Source organism: Prosopis cineraria, unplaced genomic scaffold (genome assembly GCF_029017545.1).
Source record: "Prosopis cineraria cultivar Desert tree isolate PC_DT_omini unplaced genomic scaffold, ASM2901754v1 PC3, whole genome shotgun sequence".
In the NCBI taxonomy this organism is placed as follows: Eukaryota; Viridiplantae; Streptophyta; class Magnoliopsida; order Fabales; family Fabaceae; genus Prosopis; species Prosopis cineraria.
In genome coordinates this window covers 41366233-41384215 of record NW_026555334.1, presented here as the reverse complement: position 1 = coordinate 41384215, position 17983 = coordinate 41366233, and the positions used below count along the sequence as shown (strand labels likewise).

The 17983-nt window shown below is 30.3% G+C and overlaps 1 protein-coding gene and 1 non-coding gene across 2 annotated transcripts; both read left to right on the top strand.

The window, feature by feature from the left end:
• The first annotated feature begins 1187 nt into the window (after positions 1 to 1187).
• Positions 1188 to 2936, top strand: LOC129307038 (probable xyloglucan endotransglucosylase/hydrolase protein 32). The gene is made up of 4 exons (XM_054947892.1): positions 1188 to 1418; positions 1533 to 1633; positions 1746 to 1963; positions 2073 to 2936. The coding sequence occupies exons 1-4, from the start codon at positions 1223 to 1225 to the stop codon at positions 2437 to 2439; spliced, it is 882 nt and encodes a 293-aa protein (XP_054803867.1). The 5' UTR covers positions 1188 to 1222; the 3' UTR covers positions 2440 to 2936.
• A 12996-nt stretch (positions 2937 to 15932) lies between these two features.
• Positions 15933 to 16023, top strand: TRNAY-GUA (transfer RNA tyrosine (anticodon GUA)). Its single transcript is given in 2 exon segments — positions 15933 to 15969; positions 15988 to 16023. It is a non-coding gene; the product is annotated as a tRNA-Tyr (tRNA).
• The last annotated feature ends 1960 nt before the right edge of the window (positions 16024 to 17983 follow it).

Genomic DNA, 17983 nt, shown 5'->3' with positions numbered 1-17983 from the left:
AGTATTCTCAATGATGTAGTCGCCACTGGCCTCCTCTCTCGCTCTTAAAACTGAATTGCATCTTGGATTATTGGAGAAGCTCGGAGTACTGATGCAAATTTAGGTTGATACATTCATAGAACCTGACACCATTTGCGTCTTTGGAGTTATACCCATTTTATTACGACAGATTAATTGTTTACTTGTGGAAGCCAAATATGGTAGCTGGGTTTTAATTGGAGCAGTAATCTGTAATTAACATCCTGTCTACTGCTATATTCATGATCAGACATTTAAGCCGACAATGGAAGCTTTTTGATGTCTAGTGTGATTGGCTGCAATCTATATGGACTCTTTTCGTCGATGAATCAACATCTTGAGATTATCCATGACTCGTACAAAGGGTAATTCTACGTGTCCATCAATGACCTCGCTTGTCTCCTGGTTATCAAATCAAGTTCTGAGGGTCCATTATAGATAGATCCTGACCCACTCCATTCATGAACTTCACAGATTCAAATACTCGCTTTGGCTCATGAGAATTGGCCGTCTCAGAATTTGAACCTCCCATATTTAAAAAGGAAAAATAATTGTTCGTTCATTTTGGTCCTCACATTTAAATTCACCGGATGGTAACTGATGACACCAATACAGGAAGAGAGTATGGTCAAAAGCATAGAGAAGTGGGTTTCATTCTATATGATGAAGAACTATAGCCAGTACAGGACTATTAAGTTATAGTGGGAATTAGAAAGCCATGCCCGAACCCTAATACAACATACAGAGAAGCCCATTTAAGATATGCCCATCTACCCCCTCTGCATCCTATCATCTTTTTCAATGTTTTCCAACTAAGCAAACAGGTTTTGTCACAAAAGAGTGAGAAAGAAAGCAGATGGAACGGGAAAAGAAAGAAGCACAGATAAATGAATGGATGTTGTTTAGCCATTAAAGCCTCTCCTTTTTGTCTATAATAACTACCCACAATTAATTAATGGTGTGTTAATTAGATTCTCCAACGTCTAATCCCTTCTGAATTTCACCGCAGAATTCATTGAGGGAGGACCCACTGTTTTGGTTATTTACTATATCAAAATGTACTGTCACAGTCTTTTCCATTAGGCATCTTCTTCGAGCAGTCTCTCCCTCGCTTTCGCTGTCACACTCTGCATTATATATGCACACCAGAATCATTCTGCTTTCCCTTAACACTTTATATTACTCGCCCTTATCTTCTATCTCGATGGCTCTCTTTCTCCTGGCAATATTAATAGTGATGGTCCCTTCAGGCCATGCCTCGTGGCCACCTTCACCGGGCTACTGGCCAAGCTCTAGATTCAGGTCCATGAGCTTCTACGAAGGATTTAGAAACCTCTGGGGTCCTCAGCACCAGAGACTAGACCAAAACACATTAACAATTTGGCTCGACAGAACCTCAGGTCTGATCATTTTCATTTTCCAGTCTCTCCTATCAGTCTTCCTGTAAGATAAAACACGTATATATATGCATATATACTTCCACTGCTTAATTCATTTCTTTCCCGGGTAAACAGGAAGTGGGTTTAAGTCAGTTCGTCCCTTCCGGTCCGGATACTTCGGTGCTTCTATTAAACTCCAACCGGGCTATACTGCAGGAGTCATCACGGCTTTCTACGTAAGATATGGCCAAATGATCTGATTGTTGTTTGCTGTGTTAATTAATTGATTCGTTATAGTAAGGGTTTATTTGATATATATATATATATATATATCTCTATCTATGGCAGCTTTCGAACAACGAAGCACATCCTGGCTTCCACGATGAAGTAGACATAGAGTTTCTCGGGACAACATTTGGGAAGCCTTATACTCTGCAGACGAATGTGTACATAAGAGGGAGTGGTGATGGCAAAATCATAGGCAGGGAAATGAAGTTCCATCTCTGGTTTGATCCCACCAAAGATTTTCATAACTACGCTATACTCTGGAGTCCTAAGGAAATAATGTAAGTCATCATCACTCGACTCCCCTCACCGCGATATAATACAAAAATGAATACAACGAGTGATTATATATATAACAGAGATTGAATGATAATATAATAATAATGTCAGATTCCTAGTGGATGATGTGCCGATAAGGAGGTACCAGAAGAAGAGCGATGCCACATATCCGGTGAGGCCAATGTGGGTGTATGGTTCGATCTGGGACGCATCATCATGGGCAACCGAAGATGGAAAGTACAAAGCAGATTACAGATACCAGCCATTCGTGGCCAAGTACAGCAACTTTAAGGCCAGCGGTTGCTCAGCCTATGGGCCGATTTGGTGCCGCCCGGTCTCGGTTTCGCCGTACAGGTCCGGTGGGTTGAGCGGCCAGCAATACAGGGCCATGAGATGGGTTCAAAGATACCGTATGGTTTATAATTATTGCAATGACCCCAAAAGAGATCACAGGCTAACACCGGAGTGTTGGGGCTGAGACCAGAATTAGAGTGAAATTGGGGGCGCTTCATTTAGCGCTTGAAAGTTCTTACACTATTATTGTTGTTATTCTCTCTTTGATTTGGCTTTGTTTTATTTCTCTCATGTCTTTCAGAAAGCTTCTATTTTGCTTCGTAGGGGTGACTCAGACTCAAGATGGGTCCCCCACTCCACAACAACGTTGATGTATTAAGGATGTGCAAGCCTCAAGGTCAAGGCCCTCCCCACAAAGCACGAGAAAATTTGGACCCGGTTATGTTTCATTTGGAATGATGTAAGAAGAAATGAAGGAGAATTATATTATTCTCACACAAATAAATTAATTATTATAAAATTTATTAATAATTAAATTAAAATATTTATAATTTATCTTAATTATTCAGTTATCAATAAATTTTATTGTAATTAATTTTTTTATGTAAGATTTGTATGTATTATTTTTAAGAAATAAAGCTGTGGAAGTGTGAAAAAGAAAATGTCAAAAAAATCAAATGTATTGATGTAATTAAAAAATGTTGTTTCTGTGAATCGATTGATAGACCCGAAAGTGAATCGCAATATTCATAAATAATAATATACGTTATACATTAATAATTATTAATAATATAAATTATTTTTTTCAAAGGCCGTTCAGCGCATTAGAATTAATAAGATTCACTTCTGTTTATTACACTCGGCAGGTTATTACATTGATTAATAAGTTAAGACGTTACTAACTTACTATTAATGACATCAGCTATTAATTTGTAGTACTATTTCTGACTCGTTTGTTTAAGATCAAAGAATAAGTGCTTTTTAGATAATTTAAAGATTTTACACAAAGAAATTTATTTTATAAAAAAAGATATTATTTTATATTTGATTATAATAATAAAAAATTAATTATTAGTTAATTATTTTTAAATTTCATGATATCTTTTTTATTTTTATTTTATAAAATAATTTATTATTACATTATTTTTAAATTTTATGATATCTACACACATCTATTTTTTTAAAATATTTTTTTATCTATCATATTAAATTATTTTTAAAATCTACACAATCTAGCTTTTTAATGAAGTCAGGAATGTGCTTTTTTTATTTTAATTACTTTTAAAAATTTAAATAAATATCATAAAAACTTATAAAATAAATTTAAAGGAAATGATTTCTTTACTGAATAAGTTAAAACAAACTGCCCATGATTGGAATGGTCTGCTTCGTCACAGTAAATGTGAATGTCAATCGAAAAATCTGAATGGTGCATCGCAATCATTTCGGTCTTTTTCCCTGCAATGTTATTGGATTGGAATATATGGCTTGCCTACGGTGCCATTTTGAATGGAGTACAGTACACTTAAATTATTTTAATTCAATCTATATAATTTATTTTTTTAATATGTTTTTAACTCATTAAATATATTTTTTATTTTTCAACCGAGAAAAAAGAATTACCTCGTAAAAATTGAAAGAATCTTTTATTCTATATTGTACTTTTATTAAAGTACATATATCATTAAAATTTAACAAAAAAGCATAAATATTATAGTGTTTGTATTAAATTAAACAATGTAAATATATCCTAAAGCGCATCAAACGATCCATTTGTTATCATTTTAATTGCCGTTTTGTTGATGGGAAGTGATAAACTGAATTTAACATCAAGATTATTAATGCGAACCAGGAGAACAAACTTCAGCAGCTCTGGTAATTTTTTCATGGGCCCGACCAGCACTTCTAGCTTTTTACTCAGACCTAGCAAAAAATTTCTAATGCTGATTTTCAATTGATGATGCATTGATATATCCATGACCGGTGTCCACGGGTTCCATTCATATCCTCACATTTTGTTAGCCCTCTGTTTCGCACGCTAAAGATAATCTGCAGATAAGTGTAAATTAAAACTAGAATGAGACTAGAGGATCCCAATCAAATAAGACCAGAGGATCCCAATCAGAACGTGACATAACGTTCACCGGAGTTTGGCATTCTATATGACGTAGAGAAACGTGGCTCGTCCTCCAAATAATGCAGAAAGAGGCAATTCATACAGCGTGGGATCAGCTTTGATACGAACCATTAATAGAAAGAAAAAGATCGAGGTGTGCATATATAGAATATGTTCCGGAAAAAAAATAGATATGATAAAGCAATGTGGAGAAGACGGCCCTAACTTTTTTCTGTGTTTGGCATGTTTTGAGGACTGGACGTGAGATGCTTTGCGTGGCAGAGGCTGTGAAAATGATGCTATCCCCAGTGCAACACGTAGAAGGTCCGGGCATTATTTGCTGCACGTCATAAAATAGAGGCCCCTCACTCACTGGTCCCAGCTATTGCATGTAATTATACTAACTAGGTTAGTTAGGAAAGTGTAGTCTTAGTTTTGATGTGATAAAAAAGGAATGATTAACGGGGTTGGTTAGTGTGTCAAGGCCAAGGCGCAAATTAGAGGCTGTGTTATAATGGATGGTCACTTGGATTGAATGAAGGTGTCCAAATTACCCACTTAATGGTCATGGAGGGATCAAATTATGAGGGAATGCTTCATAATGGAGATGTACACCATGACATGTACGTGTGGATAAAGAATCGTAACGTCGCTCGTTGGCTGGTGAGGAGGTAATAAAGTAGAGCCTCTTCGTCCAACCTGATCCCTGCAAGCAGGGCTCACATGAAGTACTAGAAGCTAGCTAGCTTGCACGAAGAGCTGGCCTCTCCACTTGTTCCTTCGTTCAACGTTATGTATATGTTGTGTCTCTGCCCATTTAGGGGTTATCCCCGTCTTCTGTCCCCACTCTTGTTTTGGAATTTAGTCGCCTTAACGTCACTCATAAACACACTTGGAATTCTCTCCAGACGTTTGCTCATCTTCAAAGTGTCGTTTCCATATCTTTAAAATGGAAAATAAAAGGATGGGACCTGGTTTTATTTTTTTTATTTTATTTTTGTGGTTTGGTACAATGGGACTTGGTTTTAGTGCCGACAGAACAGACGAATAAAAGTGTAGAACAAGCCTATCAGAAAAAATTTGCTCAATAATAGAGTTGAGAAACGCGCGACTAAGCCCATATATTAGCCTACTCCTTAAAGTCTGGTTATCTCAATTTTACCTCAAAGTTAGGGCCCGACTTTTACTTAAAGTTTTCAAGGTCGAGTCCATAAGCTCTATTATGAAAAAAATAAAACAAAATTCAATATTATAATTTATTTAGAATATTTTAAAATTCAACATACACCAAACTAAAGTCTCACATAATTTAAAAAATTAACAAAAGATTTGGAAGTCCAAATAAGATGAAAGAAAACATTATCATCAATCCTAATCAAAATCTCCCTCATCATCATCCACGAATAACATATTAGAACCCTCAAACGTAAGTTCACTTATTGAAAATGGAGGTAGAGGCTTGATGTCAACTATCTCTATAATTTTTTCATTATCACCTATAATAAATTATATACCTATACACATACCACATGCTAACAAAGTGTCACGGCCATTACACTTTACCTTAGAAAAAGACTTCCAAACATCTAGGGTATAACTTTTAGCTTTCTTGGGTGGTTTTATATTAAATGTAGTCAATTAGGTGGGAGTTGATTAACTAACTTCTTGCTAGTTTTATTAGTTCTGGCATTAGATGATAACATACTGCAAATAAGCATGAATCATATAATCAAGAAACCAAAGACAGAGCATTAATTAGGAATTACAACATAACCCCTCTAGGTATATAATCAAGAAATCAAAGACTAAGCATTAACCAGGAATTACAACATAATCCCCCAAGCATGTTCAAAGTTATGACACATTAACTAGGAATTATAACATAACCCCTCTAGGCATACAATCAAGAAATCAATGACAAAGAATTAGATAATACAATTATTGATGAGGATATTGATAGGATTATTGCTAAACAAGAGGAAGCAACAACTGAACTTGATGCCAAGATGAAGAAATTTACTGAAGATGCTATAAAATTTAAGATGGATGACAGTATGAACCTATAACTTTTAAGTTCTAGTTTTCAAATACTAATGGCTAGATCTTTTTGTTGATAAATCTATTGTGCTTTTTTAACTTGTATACCCTTATTTTTTCTTGAGCAGTTTAATGCTGTTCGTGTGATTGATATGAAATTCAAATGCCTTATGGTGTGAAACTAAATCACTATTAGTCTAGAGGATCAGAAACCAAGAATTACAACATAAGATCAAAGAATAATTAAAGCATTAACCAAGGCCCGATTACTAAAAGCTAATCAAGATAAAGGATGCAAACCTAAAATCAAGAATTAGAAGTAGAAAAAGAAGTCAATACTCGAGAATCAGAGGCCACATTATTGAGATCTAGAGGCTAAAGCTCCTTGACATTGTTTGAGATCGAAAGGCAAAGAATCAGAGGTGACACTGTTGAAATCAAGTCAAGAGGCCAAGAATCAAAACACTAGATCGAGGCCAAGAATCTAATGACAAGGCAAAACTGAGGCACCAATGAGCTCAAGAATTTGATTCAAGAGGAGGTGGAGACTACAGCATTGAGAAGTCAAGAGGAGGGAGGAGACTACGGCGATGACTAAGACTGTGAGAGACGGGAGGAGACTCAAACACTTAAGGAGGAGAGACGAAGAGAAGAGACAGTTATGAGACAATAAGTGTGACACTGTATTTTGTCTGGGTATATTTTACATTTTTAAAATAATAATAAAATCAACCAAAAAATGAACTTTTAATAATGAAAAATCTTTAATTAATAGGGTTGAATTTTATCTTTTGTTGATTAGAATTTTATTTTTTCTGGTTCATTAAAACAACCAAAAATATAAAAATACAAAAAGTGAAATTTAATCCTTTCTAGGGTTATATTTTCAAAATATATATATAATAATAACATAAAGAAGATAAATAAATTTAATTGGTCTTCAGAATCAATTTTAAAAATAAAAAAAATATCTTGCTTAAATCTTGAAAAATATCTCTCAAATTATTCCAACTAATCAAAAATATTGGAAATCAACTTTTAAGAGTTAACTTTCTTCAAATTTCTCTCCTTAAATCTTATTGTTTTTTATTAAAAAGCATTAAAATAAAAAAATATGTAAATGGGTTGAATGAAATGCTGATAATTTAGCATTTCATCACAACCCTAAGAGGCTCTTTACCAGCGCAGATGAACCCATATGAGTAAGCACATAGCCAGCCACATGCAAAAAAGAAGAGGGAGAGAGCTCACACAAACATAGGGAAAGAGCACCACCCTTTTAGCTAAAAATGAAGAAGACAGAAAAAAAGAGACGCACATGCAAATGTAGAAAGCAAGCCTTTCATCCACACAGTGGAGACACACAAGCATAAGAGAAACACAGAGAGCAGAGACACACATGAAAATGCAATAGAAAAAAGAAAGAGAGCAGAGAGCACGTGTATACACAAAAGAGTCGGCCACACAAAAACACAAGGAAAGACAGAGAGAGCAGATTCACACACACACAAAGCAGATGAAATAGTAGGAAAAAGTGAGAAAGGCAGAAAGAGAGCAAACTCACATACACACGTGCAGATGAAAACTCAGAGAAAAGAAGAAGGAGACGTGCACGACAAGAGAAAGTAGAGCTTCTGTGATAAAATAGAGCACTCATGCGAAGATGGAGATAGGAGAAAAACCAGGTATTTTTTGCTTCTACTTTGAAGACCAAAAGCCTGGAACCAAGAAGACTGGAGGGAGTCGAATATAAGAACTGAGTTGAAGCTGGTAGCAAGGGAGAGATGCACGTTGTGAAAAAATAAAGCACAAATACAACACTCAAACTAGACAAAAATAGAGAGAACGGACTTGGTATTTGCTTCAGAAGGTTGGGATGAGGGAGAATAAAACAAAGGGAGGACGACGAGAGAGAAAAGAGGGGGGCTGGAGAAGTTTCTTTGTGTAAAAATGAAGAACAGAGGCTACATCTTGCATGTAGTATAAAGATCAATACTTCACTTTAAATGCGATCACTTTGGCGCCAACTATGACTACTGAACATTCAAACTCTACTTTCTTTTATTGGCTCTCCCTTCTCCTTCATTCCTTCTACACGTCTCCTTTGGGTATGCCAAAGTTGTTTCCATCACTGTAAGAGGTTTGATTTGTTGGTTCTTTCTCCCTCCTCTACTATGTTATTGGTACGGTCTACCCATCTTTGTCTTGTCTTGTCCTTGTTCTAATTCTTGCAATAGATATATGTGTAAGTTTATGTTATGGAATGGATCCTTGATGGTAATTCCTTGTATTTGAAATAAGGAGATTTGGATGTTTTGAAAGTTTAAGTATGGATAATGAATATTTAGGAAGATATTTGAAAAGGAAGTAGCTTTGTATCATTGTGTTTTATTCCTTTAAGTTATGTTGTGCATCTTAAATATGCTCTAATACATGTTTATTTGCTTCCACAAGTGAGGTTGATTTAGTTATAATATTTTTCCATGATATTTTCAGTGCTAACATTTGGAAAATTATTATTGAGCTAAGTGATAAGTTGGATTTAAGTTTGTCTTTTAGCATGAAGGACTATTAATCAACCTAACTCTGATTTCTATTTTTTTGTTTCTCAAAGTCATACACTATTTTACGTTTAATTTTCACTTGAGATTAATTGAGTAATTGTTGAAGATAATTTTGATTTTAAATGACATCATTTTCATATGTAGATTTTAAATGTGTGGTTAAATGAACAATTTTGTTCTTATTATTTTTCAAATATTATCAATTAAAACATTTAAATGGTATTATGAGAGATTTAAAGAATCTCCGTAGATATTCAGCTTAATTACCTCATTGTGAAAGATAATAAATCCTCACAAATGTCATGATTATTAATTTATATAATAAGTAAATAAATAAATATTGTAAATAATAATATAATAAATGCTTTTTTTCTTTAATTATTAATTAATTAAATTAAAAGTATTTAAATTATAATCATACTTAAATGGTTAGATCCTCTTGTCATGTGAGATTAAAAAAAATCTCTGTAAACATTTAGGATAATTATTTTATCGTGAGTTAATAAGATTCTGCTAGTATAACGATTACGATTTTTATCATACTTTTTGTCATGAGTGATAAAAGTCCTCGTTAGCACATTGAATAAATTTTCAATGTATAAAAAATATTAAAATAAAATATTTTATAAATAATCTAAGATTTCATATTGTAAGAAAAATATAGAATTTTAAAAGGCATTAAAGTCATTTGAATGTTCAGAGTGACAATAAGTCTCCGTAAGCATATTAGAAACTTTATCTTTTAAATTACTTTTCTGTATTGACAAAGTGAATCTTCAAAATAAGAGAAAGTATAACAACAAAAACATTTTCAAAATATAAAATGAAAGTAAGAAAGTAAAACTAAATTATCTTTGCAAATTAAAACACAGCAACCCACATCTTAAAAAATTATTTTGTTTGCAATTAGTAAGTTATTTTCATTTACCTTTCTCTTTTTTTATGAAAATTATAAATAAAGAAAACCGTTGACACTAGTCTTTACCCTAAACTACGTGAACTTTAATCCCCATCGCAGGGTACGTAGGCCTCAGAGTTCGATTTTGAGTCAAGTCCTCTCTTGTAAATAAATAAATATTTTTCACTTAATTATTATCATTTTTTAAAAGACGTGAATAAGAAATGAATAATTAAAAAAACTTTAAAGTCATATTAATTTAGCACAACGAACTTTAAATAACCGTTCTCATGAACGGGTGTTGCAGAGTGTCTAATAACTTTTTCACACTCAATCGACTCCCAAACTTATTTTTTAATTTCACAAACCATCCTTATTCTTCCTTTAAATGGTTTTTCAATATTTTTTTTCAAAATTTTGGTGGTGAATCCTTTAATTCGGTCTTCTTTCTGAAGGTCGAAACCTTCATTCTCCCACGTTGTCCACGTTGTATTTTCAGGTGTGATAATAAGACTTTGAGATGTGAGAGTGAGATTGACCAACCGAGCTTGTTAGGGTTTTCTCTTTTGAAATTGATATCAAATGTTGCATTTTTTAAGGATGACTTAGGAAAAAAAATTAAAACAGGTTTCACGGCCTACTTGGGCCCGAGCCTATTTTTTCAGGACTTAAAAGGGCTAGGCTTTAAAGCCCAGTTATCCTAAAAATTATTAATTTTTTAAGCTTAAACCTTTATAAAAATGAATTTAAACAGGTGACCTGTCAGACCCGATCCTTATTCTTGATTATATTCAATAGCATGGAAAACTAAACTTCAAGTAGCCCATAGCTTTAACCTTTATTATAGGCCCAATCCTAATCTTAAATTTTTCAAATTTGGCTGTAATTTGTTTTTAACTTCCACATATCACTTTTTCAGATAAAAAAAAATTCCATATATCAAGGCCTAAAATCCTTCCTCGAAGATCATGATTGTAGATTGTTCAACTTTTTTTTAATGGATCAAATATGAACACCTAAATACCTACTCCCTTTGGTCTCATTTATAAGGCAGCTTTTAAAAAGTCTATTTGATCTCATTTTTAAGTTACAATGTGGCTTTTTAAATAAAATTTAAAAAGTATTTTTAAAATTATCCTTGATAAGAGAAAAAAAGTAACATAATATTATTTTTTAAATTTATTATATAAGAGTATATTTAAAATTTTACACACATTCCTTATATTTTTTTAATTGATATCGATAGATTTGATAAAAAAAATTTATAAAGAGGGGAAAATAAATAAATACTTACATCTTTCTTGTTAGAAAAGGGTGACCCTTCTCCAAAGATAAAAGTAACACAAACTCGCCATACTCTCACACGCATGCCCTTTTGCCATGTGGAATATAGAACTCACTATATCCTTCTTTCAAGAGGGTGTAGGTGTCGTTAAACCAAAAAACTCTTCCAGTATTCTCACAAGTCAAAAGTTCATTAAATATATTTCTCCTGTTAAAAATATAAAACATTTTTTAAAATAGTATATTAAAAATTATAATATATTTTGAGTTTTTAAAGTGCAATTACTAAGATTTTTTTTTTGAGAATAATAATTAGGTTCTAATGAGATCACTTAATTCAAATCAGGTTCTAACTAATTTCAAAGTACTGACAAAATCTTTTGGTTCTTCAATGATAAAATATCAAGTCTAACAGCTTTAAGTATTTGTAAATTTGACTCTTAATTTTACAAATTTGTTGTGATTAATTTGAAATTTGCTTTTCAAATTTTAACAGGATTGAATAATAAACAATATTTATTAAGTCTTTTATTTTATAACATTAAAAATGTACAATTGTGTTCTTTATTAAAATTTGAAAATTAAATTACAAATGTATCACAATAAAATTGCAAATTGGGGAGTGGAACTTGCAAATTCATATAGTTGTTAGACTTAATATTTTTCAATATTAAATATGAGTAATTGTGTTTTCTATTAAAATTTTAAAAATAAGTTGCAAATATATCACAACAAAGCTATAAATTTGAGAGCCGGAATCACATATTCCTAAAGCTATTAAAATTCATATTTTACAATTGAATAACTAAGGGACTTTATTGTTACTTTAAAATTGGTTTGGATTTGATTTGAATTAATCAATCCTCTTAGGATTTTACTATCATTCTCCCCCCTTTTTTGTTACTTATAAGTATCCTCTTATGTGGAAGCACTTCTATTCGAGACACTGTCGGATATTGAATGTTGACGCTTCTCTCAATTATGATTTAAATTTTAATTTATCACATTGTGAGAAACTAGTCTTTTTTGCTAGATTCATCCCCCATTGGTTTATTAACGTTTTTCAAAGACTTATAATTAGAGATGTAATTAATAAGATCTTCTTGCTGACATAACACATCAAATAAGGATAGATACAGAAAAGGCGCATGATTTTAAAAATAATTAAATAATTTATTTAGATGTAATTCAATTCATAGTGGCTTATGATACTAAACTGACGAAACATACATACCTACATGCATATTGATGTGTTCAGGCTATAACATAACAAGTTTAATAAAATGATGTGCGAATGTTTCTAGTAGCCGCGAGAATATGAAGTGTCCACTCTACAAGATGCTGTTAGAACTCCACGGTGATCTGCTGTTAGTCCGGGTGAAGAGGATGGCCTTAGCACAATAGAAATAAACACACGATGAAGACAATGCTGGAATTCCGGGTAGGCACGGACAAGTTATAATTAGGAACATAAACAGGGAGAATCACATTCAAAAATTTGACAAAAAAATTATTCACAAATAAGAATGAATATAGAATGAATTATTATTAAAATAAAAATATAAATTTATGTTTTTTCAAATAAAATTTGTTATTAATCTTTATTTGTGAATAACTTTCTTTTCAAATCCGATTCTCCCACATAAATAATACTATCTCTGTTTTAAATTATAAATTACTATTGAAGGAGTTTTTCCGTTTTAAAATATAAGACACTTTTAATATATTAATATTTTATTAAATGTATCAATTTAAATATTATCCTTCCTCTTTCTAAAATTAATTTCTGTCTCTTTTCTTTTTAATAAATTAAATGATGGATATTTTTAAAATTTTATATTTTTATTTTAAAAAGATAAAGTTATTAAGTATATTTAATGAGATGTATTAATATATGAAATTTTTTATAAAAGTGTTTATAATTTTAAACGATGAGAGTACAGTAAATGAATGCTTTTAATTATTATTGGCACTTTGAATTAAAGCTGACTAGTGAATATTGATATGAGTTCTTTATTCGGTTTAACTGTAAGATAAAATTAATTAATTTCACCGTTCTCAATGAATGCTTGTTAATATCATTATATTTGTACAAAAAGTTTTATTTTTTTAAGTCCTCTACTAAAATAGTAACCACGATAAATGATATTCAGAAATTACAACTTGATATAATTAAAGAATGATGATACTGACAAAAGAATTATTACATCGTCGCCCTATGCTAAAGACAAAATTTGAGCTTTAAAATTTGTCACATGGATGTGTATGATTTTAATACATAAAATGATTGTCACGAACTTTCATCAACCAAAGGTGCGTTAGGTTTTGGATTATGGAAAAAAACTGATGGACAGAATAGATTTTAATTAAAATTAATTATGTTATAATGTGATGGTATTTAGGTGATATTTTCTGAAATTAATTTTTAATAAAATTAAATATATTTGGATGATCTTAATCAAAATCAATTTTAGATATACTTCCTCTAAATCACAATATAAATTACAGTTAATTAATTCATAATTTTTTATTAATATTAATTGAAACTTTAAATTATTAAAAATATAAACATCTTTTTATTTATACTCTTATTAAATACCCTATTTAAGAACTTTGATAATATTAATTAAAATTTCAATTCATAATTTTTTTAAAAAGAGTAATAAATGAAATGGCGGTATAGTTAAAAAAATAAATATAAAAATTATCAGATATCCTATATTTTGGATCAGATATGGTTCTAAAATATACCTTATATTATAATTCGGATGGAGTTCAAATCACAATAAAAGACATGAGTTTTTAGGGTAAATATTGATATAATTACATATAATTTTTTAAGGGAAAAATAATTATTTAGTCATATAATTTTGATTTGATTATAACTCAATTTTTAAAATTTGACTCATTGTAATTTAATCTTTATAGTTATGACTTGATTACTACTAAGTTAAAATTATAAAGATAAATGATTAATTTTTCTATATCATAAATTTATTTTGATCCATTTAACAAAAAAATTGAGTAGTGACGCAGTTAACATTTATAAAACTATTTAACACATAAATATGATAAATGTTTGAAACGCTAACAAAGTGAATGCCTCGGGTGTATTGGATGCCAAGGAAACATCATGAACCGGGTGTGTTTCGGATTTCAATTAAATATAATTAATTATAAAAAATAATTAATATAATAATTTTTTATTATAATTGATTATGTTATAATGTAATTATGTTTGAATATTTTTTAAAATTAATTTTAAAAAAAATTAAAAATTTTTGGATGATTTAGTCAAAATTAATTTTAAATATTCAAATTACTATAAAGAATATTGTTTATGAAAATTTAAATATTGATAAAGTAGTATATTATAATATTAGTAAATTTGCTAAATTTTCTTAACAAATGAAATATATTATTTAATATATATATATATATACATAGAAATTTAAATTATATAATATTATTATAATTTGTTCACACTGTCGCGCCGATCGAGTGTCCCAAGGATCATAAATGTTCTATCTTTGGTTAAAATCAATTAATTTAAATTATGTACCTGATACACGGTTTAACGACACATTGGGTGCATTTGGATGGCTAGAAATTTCTCTCAGATACTAAATGCTGTAACAGTAAAATTGAATTGGAGAAGCTACTCTTTTCAGGTTATACTAAGGGTTCGTTTGGATTTCAGTTGGGTATAATAAATTATGAAAATAATTAATTAAATAATATATTTTAATCATAATTGATTATGTTATAACGCAATATGTTTAGATACTGTTTTTTTAAAATTAATTTTAACATAATTGAAGATGTTTGGATAATTTAATTAAAATTAATTTTAACTATATAAATTACTATATAATTTAATTTTGAAATACTAAATATTAATTTTTTTGAAGGTACAAAGTTTGAATTTTATTAAGAAAAAAAAGAGAAGGGAAGGGAGTTTAATTTTATTTTTATTAAATTATGTGTTTTGTTTGTAATTTTTTCCTAAGCCTTTCTCCAACAGTTTTGGTTAGCTTCTCACCTTCGGAAGAAAATTAATTTTTTGCCCAAAAATCGATTAACCTATAAAATGGGTGTTTGGATAGTTTTGGCAAAAATTAATTTTTTACTTTAAATAATTGATTAAAATGCTATCCAAACAGGCACTGAAGCGTAGTTTGCAGTCAATTAATTGATTATGGATATTTGGAGGCGTTTGTTTACCCAAACGATAGTTTGAACTCCAATAATTGATTATACATGCATATCCAAATAGGTAAGAAATCACGCAATGTCATAAATCATGAGCCATGAAATGTCAGAGATATGTTGGATAAGTTTGAAATTCTGACAAATAATAATTGTTTCAACAGGCATAATTGAAATTGAAAAATTTGGAAGATAAGCTTAGGCAAAACATAGTTTGAGGTTAGATAATCAATTATGTCAAAATAGAGTATTTGGATAATTAAAATGTGATTTCCATACAAATAATGAAATCCTGATAGCGTATCCAAAGAGGCACGAAACTTCAGATAACTGAGTTCCATTCAACTTCGGCCGACACAATGTTATAAATGTCCTTTCCGGCCGACTTTTTTGAATTAATCAGTTAATATAAAGCCGAGAGCATAATTAGTAGTGGTTACTACTCGCATCAAATGTAGTTAACAAATCGCTTACAGTCCTATACTATCTGGGACTGTGGCAAAACGGGCGGAACGGTCGTCAATTCAAATATATCAATATATAAATTATAAATGGAAAAGATTTCAAAACCGACCTTAGCTCAGTTGGCAGAGCGGAGGACTGTAGTTGGCAAGCGCATCAGACATCCTTAGGTCGCTGGTTCGAATCCGGCAGGTCGGATTTCCGTTTTTTCCCGAAGCTGAAAAATAGCTGATTCTCAGGCATGGTTTTGGAAAATTTCAGTTTGACCCAACTTAATTTTAGTCTAAATTTTTAAAATCTTAAAATTCCACTGCATATGTGCGAGGGATTGAAATAAAATTCAACTGAAATAATTTTATTATCCTTGATGGTGAACAATGCATATATAAAAAAATGAACAAGTAACGTATGAAAAAAGAACAAGTGATATAGGTAAAATTTATAACTTTTATTAGCAATATAACACTATTATGATATAAATAAGTGAGATTAGATATGTAAACAATTGTGTAGGAAATATGAGCAGCTCATATATGAAAAATTTGTAATTTTATTAACAATATTATGATATAAACAAAGAAAGTTAGGTATATGAACAATCATGTAGAAATATGAACAACTAAGTATCATTTGTTCATATTTTTACATGATTTATTCACGCACCTAAATTCATTAGGGACAAAAAAGTCATTTCAATTAAATTTTTAATTTCATTTTAATTCAGTAAAATTTCATAATTTTAAAGGCTTTAACTAAATCAAGGGGTTCCAGCTGAAACTTTATTTTTTTTCTCTAAATATTTTACCATTTTTAATACTTGTTTTAAAATATAATGATCGGCTCTCTTAAAAAGAAAAATAATAATAAAATTTTTTTAAATTATATAAATGACAATCCGATCTCTTAAAATATTGTAATTTCATTAAAGTTTTTAAGGACTTTTGTGTTAATAAATTTTAAATTAAAAATATCATTTTATCTTTATTGACAAATTATAATTTTTTATTTAATTATTGTGATTATTTAAATGAAAATTATTTTTTTTTAAATAAAAGTTATAATTAAGGTTTGTTATTTTGAAAACTTATTTTACAATAATAAAAATTATACTTGATAATTTATAATTTTTTTATTTAACTTTTGCGATTCATAGTACAAAAGGTTTTATTCCTCAAGTAAAAATTATAATTAAGGCTTGCTATTTTTAATAAAGATAAAATGATATTTTATTTTAAAATTCATTAACACATAAATCTCTAAAAATTTTAATAAAATTATAGTATTTTAATAGATCAAATTATTATTTATATAATTTAAAAATATTTTATTGCCGTTTTCCTTTTTAAAAATATCTAAATTGATCAATCGACTACTATGAAGTGATACTCCACAGGATCACTTGTAAATTTCTCTAGTGCCCAGCCGGGTGTTCTCCAGTAATCGTGATCTCACCATTGTAGTTGTTGATTTATTCCCCCCCTCTAGTGACAGATCGGTCTTGAAAGTCAAATCCTTTAGGCCTTATTTTTTTTAGCCTAAAACACGAGCTTCTTGTTGAATAATTGTGTTTAAACTGGCACAAATTACGTAAATTTTTATTATAAGTTAAACTGTTCCCTCCACTAAAAAATTCTTATGTTAAGATCGTCAGAAAATATCATCATCATCATCATCATGAGAGAAGAAAAAGAAATGTGTGTGTGAGGGAGAGAGAGAGAGAGATTAGTATTAAAGAAAAAAAAGGTGGATAGTGATCCGTGCGTTTATGGGTGTGCCCGTGTAAGGGGTACTTTAAAAAGAAAAAAAAGAAAAATGGTGTGGTGTACACGTGGGGCTCACATCATTTTAAATTCCCACGCACCGCCTGTTCTTCACTCCTCTTTTCTTCGGCTTCGGCGTGTTCAACAGAGGAGCAAAAATAAAGAAAACATCAATTTTACTTAGAAGGACTTGACACTTGTTGGATGAAAAAATTTAATAAGATTAATATTTATTTTAATTTTATAGAAGCTCTTGCATTGATATGCAATGAGTTTTCTATCCTTTTATTATAACCATTAATAAAATTAAAAATTTTATTATGAAAGACTGGTCGATTACTTTTGATTATATTTTTAAAAAAGTAAATAAATGCGCGGATTGGTTGGCTCACTAAATT